Source organism: Poecile atricapillus, chromosome 1 (genome assembly GCF_030490865.1).
Source record: "Poecile atricapillus isolate bPoeAtr1 chromosome 1, bPoeAtr1.hap1, whole genome shotgun sequence".
NCBI lineage: Eukaryota > Metazoa > Chordata > Aves > Passeriformes > Paridae > Poecile > Poecile atricapillus.
The window spans coordinates 86,661,608-86,672,193 of record NC_081249.1 but is presented as its reverse complement, the minus strand read 5'-3'; the positions used below and the strand labels follow the sequence as shown (position 1 = coordinate 86,672,193).

Sequence of the window (10,586 nt, the reverse complement as noted above, 5' to 3'; positions counted from 1 at the left end):
TCACTGTCCCTGTTTCTGTCAGGGTGAAGGCCAGATCATTTTAGTTGATTTGGTTTTCCAGGCACTTTCTGGCCTCTTTTCCTGGCATTAGCTTTGATGTGACCTGGAACAGAGAGCAGCAGGGAACAGCGTGGGTGGAGAGGGAAGGTTTTTTCAGTTCCATTCCCTGTTTTCACAACCTGTTAATGGGAGCTAGACACACCCATGCTTGTTTCCCAAATCCTAGCTCAATCTCCTGCTCCCAGTTTGAAGGAAATCAAGCAGCTCCTGCTGTTCCAACAACCTCCATGACAAGTGCCATGTCCAGCTCCACAAAGAGAGCCCTGCCAGAAATGGAGGCCTCCCCTCAGGCTCCGCTGTTAGCCCTTCTTTCCTCAGCTACAACCTTTCCTCTTCCATTGCCTCTGTCCTGCCCCAAGAGACGCAGCTCCGGCCTGCCGGGAACCCTCCCCTCCCTCTCTCCCCCAACACTGGCCTTCTGCCCAGACTTGGAGCTGCTAGTTCCAGCTCCTCCTTGCTGCCTCTCCCTGTTTCCGGATGGGCCCTGGCCCCCAGCCCTTATCTCCTCCAGCCCCCGGGCTGTTTGCAGAGGAGAGTATAAAGGGGTTGACTGGCAGAGCAGAGGGGGAGTAGAAGCAGCACTGGGTGTCTGCTTGCCTCTCCACGTCCTGCTCTGTACCATGGGGAAGAACGGGCTGCTTATCAAATCAAGCATCTTCCTCCTCCTCTTCTTCCTTCCGGGAGACACCTCACCCATCACAGAGCCGTAAGCTATGCTGGGGGGTCTCTGGGCAGGCAGGAGACCTTGGTTGTATTCCTGTGTCTATTTCTTTGTCCCCTCTCTTCTAACTTCTTCTATCCAGGAATAAAGTCACCAGGGCTGGGTAAAATGCCTTCTACAAACAGGAACTCTAATGCTTGAGAGAGATGCAAAACAAGCTTTGAAACTGAGACTTCAGTAAAACTTCAGGGTATTGACAGGATTTCAACAAAATTTTATGCACAAAATTAGTTCTTTTGAAAGATAACTTTTCATAAATGTAATTTTGGGTTGACTGTCCTACTCCCAGGTTGAAATACCAAGGAGTTGTGAGTGGCTTTTTTAGATGATAATGAAAAGAAAACGAACAAATAGCTCATCTGGCATGCTTGGAAATGGCTTTATTTTTTAATTCAAATTTTTCAGCTCAGACAATTGAATGAAAATTCTCTTCTCATCCAGGGTAATGTGACACTGTAAGACTGTGACCATCCAGGTCTGTGAGGGTATATTGTCCTGCCTCCCTCCTTCACCCCCTTTTGCCCCATTTGTATGTGAAGGGCAATTGTGTTGTGTGCATGTGTGTACATGTGTGGTAGGAACAGCACATGGAGGGTCCTGACATCCCAAAGACTTTCTCCTTTGGCTTTTTGGTAATGTCTGTTCCTCCCCTGGAAACACGGGGCACCTCACCCATCACAGAGCTGCAAGGGGTGCAGGGGAATTTCTGAGCAAGGCTGTGCTGTAGTGCTTTCACCAAAGGCAGGGGAAACAGACAGTGGGATCTGAGGGGCCAGAGCTTGATCCGGGCAGACCGAGGGGTGGACAAAACAGTGCCAGAGCCTCTGCTACTGCTAAAGGGAATGCCTTGCCTTACTGCTTAGGTATTGAGGGCTCTTCTCCCATCTGCTCGCTGCTCTGAGTATGCCCACTGGAGGCCAGTCCTCATCCACCAAAACGGGAGCACGGTTAGCATCAGGTGCATTGGGCTTGAGTCCCAGATGCAGTGCTGGGCACCGGAACTGCTGGCAAGTTGCCACACTGGGAAGGAAAGAGGCTGTGCAGTGATGAGCAGGGATCCCCTGTTGAGCTGAGACAGAGGGGCTTGCTTCCCTGAAAACCTGAAACTGGTTTGTGCTTTTGCTTAAGATCTGGCACCACGCTGTGGCAGTTTTTGAATCTCCACGAGGAATGAGAGTAATGCTACAGACTCTTCACAGTGTGCAGTCAATGGAATTTATTCATTGGGTACTGACATTTGTGTGGCTCCTGAATGCTACCAACAGTGTCTAGCAAAGGTGATAACTGAGTTCCCCCCTTTATTCAGGATCCCAGGAGGAAGTGCTGCTGTTGTGCCAGAACCTAGAAAAACACATCCTTTCCAGATGTTTGAGTGGAGGATTTCCTCTGGTATTTTACATTTGAGACCAGCCTCTGCTTTCCCCTGCTGCTACAGATGTGCTGGAGATCTTGTTACACTCTTAGAAAATGCAACCTTCTCCCTGTGCGGTGAAAGCTGTAGTCATCAGATTGGTTTGTTTGTTCTTTATACCCTGCTCCTGTTACCTGTTCCTGCTCCTCTGACCTATCATTCTCCCTTGTTCCTAGGCAGTACCTGGTGCTGGTGCCCTTTCTGATACACACGGATTCTCAAGAGAAAGTCTGTGTTCAGCTGACTCACCTGAATGAGTCTGTGACGCTGAGTGCCACACTCGAGTACCTAGGGGAGAACAGGAGCTTGATTGATGATGTGGTGTCAGAGAAAGATGTGTTCACCTGTATCCCTTTCTCTGTGAGTATCTTATCCCTGTGGGATGATCCTTTGTGCCAGGCATAAAATGTAAAAGCACCGAGAAGTAATGACCAGATTAACACTGTGTAGATGTTCACTTTAGCTCTTGGCTAAAGGTGTGTTCATGTCCATCCTCAACACCCTCTTACTGCTGAGATCTCCTTAGTATGCTAAATGACTGTGAGATGCTGAATCCTAGAAAGCCACCCCCTTTCTAGGACAGGAGAAGAAGGTGGGTTTAAAATATTGATACTCCTAATGGCTGTTTAGTGAAATGGCTTTCTGCATCATCCTTCAACATCCTCAATTCGTCACTTAAGTGCCTTCAAATTGTAGTAGAGCTTTTGGACCTTAGATACTCAGATACTGGATTAATTTAAGAACACAGAGCTGTGATTGCCTGTATCTGAAAAAAAAACAAAACAGCAAAGCAGGAAATTTTTAATTTAATGTAATTGAAAGCCCCAGGGACAATAGTGAGTTGTAGGCAACTAGGAAACCTGATCATTTAGCTCAGAGCCTGGATTATGTCTTTGGCCTGAAGAGTGAAGAACTGGTGTTCAGGACACTGAAAAGGTTGGCATTTTTGTATTGGTTTGTCAGATGTAGGCTGAAGACTGACTTGGTCACTTGTGAAAGAGAGGTATAGATGTTTGGTTTGGAAAGGAAATGTTCTGTGAGGACTAGATAGCCTGAAAGAGGAGACAGACTCTTCCATTCTGTATGTGGATGTCAAAGGGAAAAGGATAGAAAGGTTTGGCCAGGGTAGTAAGAATGTTGAAAGATTGTGTGCTAGGGCTAGGAGTTCCTTTGCTGCTTAATACTTGCACAATCACTGCACAGGAGGAGGAATGGGTAGGAATGAGACAAATAAAAATCAGTCTCTTTTTCCTGATTATAGTTCCTCTCACTTCTGTGCTGGGTCCTTCAGGATTATATTAGATCTCTTATTTCATGAAAGCTATTTCAGTTCAGGAAGCCTTTAAATATGATCAGTTACATAATTTCCTTCTTACTTTCCAGCTTCCAAAATCAAGAGTCCCATTACCAGTCATGTTTCTCACTGTGACGGTGACAGGAGCCACGCTGCATTTCAGCAGCCGCAAATTAGTGGCAGTCCAGAACTCCGAGAGCTTGGTCTTCATCCAGACAGACAAACCCATCTACAAGCCTGGACAGACAGGTACCAGGAAATGGATGGAGATTTACATTTGAAACAAACATTTGTACTAAAACTGTTGGATCATGCTGGCCAGATATGGGTTGCTTTCAGTGGGAGTCAGAACTGCAGCCTCATGGCTGAGACTTATGTTTTATTGCTCCATATAGGGAAAATTTGGGGAATCTTAAGGTGCATGCACATATCTGCACCTCCCACTCTCACCGTGGGCTTTGTTGCTGTGGTCCATGCAGTTAGGAGGTCTAAAACTTATTATCTGATTAAAATCAGAGTAAGACTGGATATTTATCCTACAGAGAACAGGGCCAAAACTCAGACTAAGTCATGAAATAACTTCCAAAGAAGCAGCTGGTTTTGCTCAATGAAGACAGAAGGAATTATGTAAGCTATTTATTTCTTCTGGGCCAGTGATCTCCTAAATTTGGCCTGGATAAAAACAAATGTCTTAAAAATTCCCTCTCCATCCAGAGCCAACACAAATTTGCAGCCAAGTGCTGAAGTAATTTGCTTGCATTCATCCTTCCTAGGAAATCAGTCTAGTTATAAGAAAATTAGAAGACCCATGTAAATTTTGGCATAAAAATGCCTCATTGCAAAGTAGACAAAGGCAACTTAAATTTAACTTTGGTCCCGATTAATGAGATTGTGATGCCCGTGATCAGTAAGATGTTCACACTGCTGTGGATTTCCTCTTAACATTCTCTTATTCATATATCCATAGTAGATGAGTAACCTTCTAGCATGACCTAGCATTCTAGTAAATGGAATTCCCTTAGAAGAGAACAGCGCTGTTGTGTGTTATACCATTTGTTTTTGCAACTGATTTTTCTGGTTACTGATTGCACTGTGGAACCTCACTGTCTTTCTCCATCAGTCCTGTTCAGAATTGTTTCTCTGGATGAAGAGTTCCGACCTGTGAATGAAATGGTAAGCATAATACTTGTTTTTCAACTTATTTTGCCTTAAGTCAGATGTGGGTAAAGGGAGGAAAAATAGTCTCTGCTGGGGAGAGCTCTCAGTACACTGAGATAACAGTGAAAATTCTGGGTCACTTCAGATCTTTTTAAAAGGATCTGTTGTCAAATTCCTGCACAAGGCTGCCTTCTGAATTCTTGGAAAGGTTTGACAAACTGCAAATGGACAGTGCTGGTGTAAACAGTGAGCAATCTGCCATTACCATAATGTACACCTGTTTTTATTAGCACTGCAGATCATCCAGTTTGTAATTAGTAATTTTGGCTTTCTTTTGTGCCTGAGACAAAGGATTGTCCCCCTCTTTTCACACCCAAAATGCTCTGATGATCCATACCAGGAACTTTTTTCCTTACCCCATTGGATGATTACCTTTTACCCTGAAATGTGGTCATTGCCTTAGTCATTTGACTGTGTTGCTTGCACTCTGTCTAAACATGCTGCTTCCTTTCTTCTTTTTCTAGATTCCACTGGTATATATTGAGGTATGTACAAACATTTAATTCACATTCACATCTATTGCACCTCAACCTGGGCAGAGAAAACAAGTTGCCTCAACAGGACTCATGTTTATTTTTTGTATTAAGCTGGTCCATTACATTAATTCAGCTGTACAGAGTTTTAACTCATATGGTGGCTACCATGTACCCAGGCCCAGGTTACAGCTCCTCTGTCATTCTGCCATGTACTTCCCCCAAAACTCTGCTAGTGCTCTCCGTTCCTGGCCTGCAGCCTCTTGAAACACAGGGGCTGTCCCTCCCTTCACTGCTTTCACTAGACCTCATTGCAGACTCTCATTCTCAAAATCTCCTTGTGATCACATTATCTGTAGGACCCAAAGAAAAATCGTCTGTACCAGTGGACAAACGTAGAGTTAGAGATGGGATTTATACAGCTGTTCTTCAACCTCACCTCTGAACCTATCCAAGGGACCTATACGGTGGTGGCACAGAAGGCTGCTGGGAAGACAGTTCAGCATACTTTCTCTGTGGAGGAATATGGTAATTGTCACAACAATTTCAAGTTCGTAACACCTAGTCCCATGGGACATGAAGTATTAATTGAACACCATAGCAGATTTGACCAGGATGTCCAGCATTGCTGGAAATTTGTTTCTGTGTCCTTTCCCTCCCAAGAATCATCTCTTTGGGAGGAGAAGACTGAAGGACTTGAGTGACCTTGACTCCTCCCTAAGCCCCAGACCATGGAGTGCAGCTCTTCAGAATGCCCACCTCAGCAAGGCTCCTATAAGGAGGAGCAAAGTGCTTGGATCAATCTGTTCTGATAGGCACAAGCCTTACCTCCTTTCAGAGGAGCATTTAGGCCATGGCCTGATCTCCAGTTGGCTACATACCTGCCAAATGTCACACCATAAGTCTGGGTCTAGGCTGGGGCTGTCTAGGCTGTAAATTAAGATCTTTTTTTCTGCCCCACAATCTAAGCATGTAGCTTATGTGATGCTGTAGTGCCTTAACCTCCCTTTGGTGCTCTCACCTCTATGGCAGTTCCATCTGCTTGGCTAGAAAAATGGTAGCCCAGTACACACCAGCACATGATGACAACCAGCATATCTTCCCACCCCAGCAAGCCAGCTGCAGCTCTTGTTACATGGTCTGACATGACCTGGCTCATGCAGCAGAGAGGTGTCCTGGCAGATGAGTCTCAAAGTGCTTTGACCTCTTCCAGCTGCAAGACTCTGCTCTGTCCTGTGCTGTGAATCCCCTCCTAGTTCTCCCAGGACACTCACCATCCACTTCCCCTCCTGCAGCTGGGTGTGGATGGGATGCCACCCTGTGCTGTATCACTGGGGAGGCCAGGGTGTCTTCCTGTTTTGAACATTGATAAGATCTCCATGCTTTGAAAATGCAGATACCAGGCTGCAGTCTGTATATTTGTGGAAAACCTCTACTGATTTCTCTCTCTTTTACTATATCTTACTGCTGTGGGACTGACAGTCCATGTGTTACCTATGAAGTTGCTATATTTTAATAGCTGGTGTAATAATCTTGTCCTCTTACCTGGCACAATGCTTGACTGAGGGGTTCTCAATGACTTCAGTGGGATGTGCAGGTGACAGAAGCCTCTAAAATCTGACCATTTAGATGTAAGGGTTTTTTAGGTAATTTGTAAGAATAGCCTCTGAGTGCCTTTGTGTGTCATTCTGATGTTATTCCCTACCACATAGACTGTTTTCCTTTGGTTCTTCTGCAGTGTTGCCAAAATTTGAAGTGACAGTGAAAATGCCCAAAGTGATCAGCATTCTTGATGAGGAACTGAAGGTGACAGTTTGTGGACTGTGAGTGTCATTCTTTCAAGTTCTGTTTGGTTTTAGTGTTTTCTTGAGTTGCTGATGAAAGTTTGGTTGGGAGGCTGAGAGATGAGACTTTATTATATTTCTCAATCCTTTTGGGGTCCCAGGACCAAGTAGACTATATCTGCTGTTAGACAAAAAGCAACAGTTACTGTTTGATGCACTTTGTATGTAACATACAGAAACATATTTTTGATCTGTTTTTTTGTGAGAGTGTTTCTTGCATATTTTTTGAGTCATTGAGGATTTCACATCAGCTGCAGTGCAAGGGATGAGGTCTTTAATTCAGTTTACTCAGGAATGATGTTTGAACTGTATCTTCTGCTTGTTATTGTGGAGAGGAAACCCTAAGGGATGCAGCTGCCCTCTTTCCTTTGGGCCACCTCACTGGATTCCACCTTGCAGCATTCTATACACCCTGCAGGGAGAGCCATGGCTTGGGCTGAAGAGTGAGAGTAAAGACCCAGTGCTATTACATACATAAAGTTCTGTCACAACTGGGGGGTTGGGTAGATGCTTGCAACATGTTCTCCAGGATGAGGGGGACGCTCAACAAAATCAGCATTAGCATATGGTACCAGATTCCTTTCTGCTTTTTATTTCCTATGATGACCCTGTGTATCCTGGAGGCAACTCTAGGGAAAAAAAGCTGGCATCAATGGGGATGAGCCTGTAATTTTTCTACATCCCTCTTACATTCCTAATGTCTCTGTTTTCTTTTCAATCCTCCCTGCTTGTAGATACACATTTGGGAAGCCTGTTCCTGGCCTCGTGAACTTCCGTGTCTGCCGGAAGTATGAACGTGCAGGCATATCCTGCTATGGTGAAGAGGCTAGAGCAGTCTGTGAGGAGTTCTCTGGACAGGTGAGTCAGGATTACTCTGGTGGGTAGAGTGATTGGAGAAAGTGTTATTGAGCATGCCTTGTAGGCACAGGCTTGCTCTGAGTATGTGCAGACATAGTGTTAACGTGTGGTGAGGCACTGGCACAGGTTGCCCAGAGAAGCAGTGGATACTGCATTCCTGTAAGTGTTCAAGGCCAGGTTGGATGGGGTTTTGAGCAACCTGGTCTTGGGAGATGGCCCTTCCTATGGCAGGGGAATTAGAACTTTGATGGCCTTTAAGCCCTGTTCCAACCAAAACCATTCTGTGATTCTATGATTCTGTGAAAATCCATGTATTTTAAGGAAGGCTGAAGGATGAGAGAAGATTGGGTGCAAGATGAAATGTGGAAGGTAAAAATAAGGGGAAGGGTCTGAGCAGTAAGAACAATGTGTAAAGGCTAGAATTTTATGAAGAATTAAGAGGTGAAAGAAGGAACAGAAAGGTCAGATGGAGTGTAGAGACTAAGAGCAAACTGAGATAGAAAAGCCATGGGCAATGAGAACAGAGTTGGAGTTGGCTTACACTGGAGACAGTGTATGGGGACAAAAGCTGGTGTTAGAAGGAAAGGAGCAGAAACCAGGAGAGAGGCTGATGCATTTTGAGCAAGAAGGAAAGAACTATGGGTTTAGCAGCAGTGGTTAAGACAGACAGAAAAAAAAAACCAATTTTTTTCACCTTTTGACTGGCAAAAGCGAAACTGAAAGGTGTGTTGAAGCACAGACAGGTGCAACAATACTAGGTTAATTGACAGAAGTTAGAGTAATAGCAATTGTGGAAATATGTCAGGAGAAGAAAGCATGTAGAAGATGTTCTTGTGGTCCCTGGGCTCTGCTACAGCATGAGACACTGGGCAAGCTACAAGTCCACAGCTACCTCTGCCACTACTGTTGTTACCCACGTCAAAAGAAAATATAAATACTGTGCTGCTAACCTCTCTTCCAGGCATCTCGTCTGTGGAGACTTGCCTTCTACATGAATTTGCTGAAGAGAGGTGGCAAGCTTTGGAAATACTTTTCCAGCTGTCATCTGCTTTCTACAAATACACAGGCTTTGGTTTATGTATCACTCATATGGCTTACACATTTTAAGTAAGCAGCTTTATTTTCTAACAAGCCTGGTGCCTGACAAACATTTTTTATGTGGCATACATTGACTAATTCCCTATGCATTCATACCAAGTGTTGGCAGCTTCAAACTTCTTAAACATACACAAAAATTGTCTAGTTTGCAAACTTTTTTTCTCTAATGCTGCTGTAAGTACCTCAATATGCTTTTTTCTAAGTTATTTATGTATTTTTCTAGTTTTGATAAAAGCATCAGAGGTAAATTATCTGTGAGGTTATGGGCTTCTCCTTCAGAGCAACACACAGTGATGGATTCATTAAGCATTGTATAAATTAGAATATAATAGTCTTGTTTGTTTTCCTCCAACAGACAGACATCTATGGCTGCATTTCTGAAGTGGTAAAGACCAAATTATTCCAGCTCAAGAGAAGCGGTTATGAGAATAAGCTCCATGTAGAGGCTAAGATTAAAGAGGAGGATACAGGTATGGATCATCTAGATGAAAGAGCCATGTAATGGGCCCAGGAGAGACCAGCAGAAGGGCTTGCCCAGTAGGAATGAGGAATAAAAGGAGACTCTTAGAGTTTTCCTGCCTCTAGTCCAGGACCATCAAGAAAAGAGTTTGTCTAGCAAAGGAGGGTTGGCCTAGATTAAAAGGAATTCTGGTCAGGTAGAGGCAAATTAGTTCTTCATGCTTCTTTCTGCAGGAGTGGAGTTGACTGGAACAAGCTTCTCTGAGATCACCAGCACCATTAGCAGAGTCATGATTGTGCTTTCAGATACTTACTACAAGCGAGGAGTCCCCTTCTTTGGGCAGGTAGGGAAACCATGAGAATGGAATGCCATGAGTGCCAAGCAGTGATGCTACTGAACCTTCTGGTGAGATGTATGCCCTAAACTCTGCAAGGATGCTGGACATCAGTGCTGCTAAAACCTGTGGGTCTCCTTTCCTCTGAAGGCTGTCAAACTGGGGAACAGCAGCTGAGAGCACAGCCCTCATTCTGTCCTTGTGCTTCTCCCTCTCCAGTCCACTAAAATTCTCCTTCTACAGTGACCTGTATAATTGGAGGCCTCAGGGGTGTGAGTGCATGTCATTCTCCACATCCACTCCTCTGATCCAGGGGCAGAGATAAGAAAGAGGCAGAGAAAAAGTATTCAGAAAGTTTGCAGCTGTCTCCAAAAGAGATACATGTAAAGTGCTGTTGAGGCTTCCTTGTCTGACATGGGCTCAACATCTTTACCTTGGTGTTCTACCAGTCTTGTTCAGGTGGCAGCTATCCCTCTCCTTCTAAGCTGTACTGGTTTTGCTCCTCCAGGTGAAATTAGTGGATGGGTCTAATGCTCCAATTGCCAATGAAACAGTGAGAATTTCTCTTCAAGGAGGACAGGAACAAAACTATACAACAAATGAAGAGGGCATAGCAGAGTTTGCCCTGAACACTTCCTCACTGGCCTTTGAAAATGTTGGAATTAGGGTAAGTCCTTTGAGCAGAGAAGGTAATGAAGCCCCCCACAGGGCTGGAAGCTCTAAAGTTTCTACTATATATGCAAAAGTAGTTAGATTATTTTTCCTTCTTGGTTGAGTGAACCTTGACACAAGTTTGGTGGAAATAGTCATACAGT

At 44.5% G+C, this 10,586-nt stretch overlaps 1 protein-coding gene across 1 annotated transcript in view; it reads left to right on the top strand.

Moving 5' to 3' along the window:
• The first annotated feature begins 588 nt into the window (after positions 1 to 588).
• The window catches only part of A2M (alpha-2-macroglobulin), a 29,757-nt gene continuing 19,759 nt past the window's right edge, over positions 589 to 10,586 (top strand). Inside the window, exons 1-11 of the mRNA XM_058860379.1 lie at positions 589 to 766; positions 2,369 to 2,552; positions 3,576 to 3,735; positions 4,607 to 4,659; positions 5,169 to 5,189; positions 5,537 to 5,705; positions 6,916 to 7,000; positions 7,756 to 7,879; positions 9,333 to 9,447; positions 9,671 to 9,780; positions 10,280 to 10,438. Coding sequence (XP_058716362.1) covers positions 681 to 766; positions 2,369 to 2,552; positions 3,576 to 3,735; positions 4,607 to 4,659; positions 5,169 to 5,189; positions 5,537 to 5,705; positions 6,916 to 7,000; positions 7,756 to 7,879; positions 9,333 to 9,447; positions 9,671 to 9,780; positions 10,280 to 10,438 — 1,266 coding nt within the window. The 5' untranslated portion in view covers positions 589 to 680. The remainder of the gene's footprint in view (positions 767 to 2,368; positions 2,553 to 3,575; positions 3,736 to 4,606; positions 4,660 to 5,168; positions 5,190 to 5,536; positions 5,706 to 6,915; positions 7,001 to 7,755; positions 7,880 to 9,332; positions 9,448 to 9,670; positions 9,781 to 10,279; positions 10,439 to 10,586) is intronic.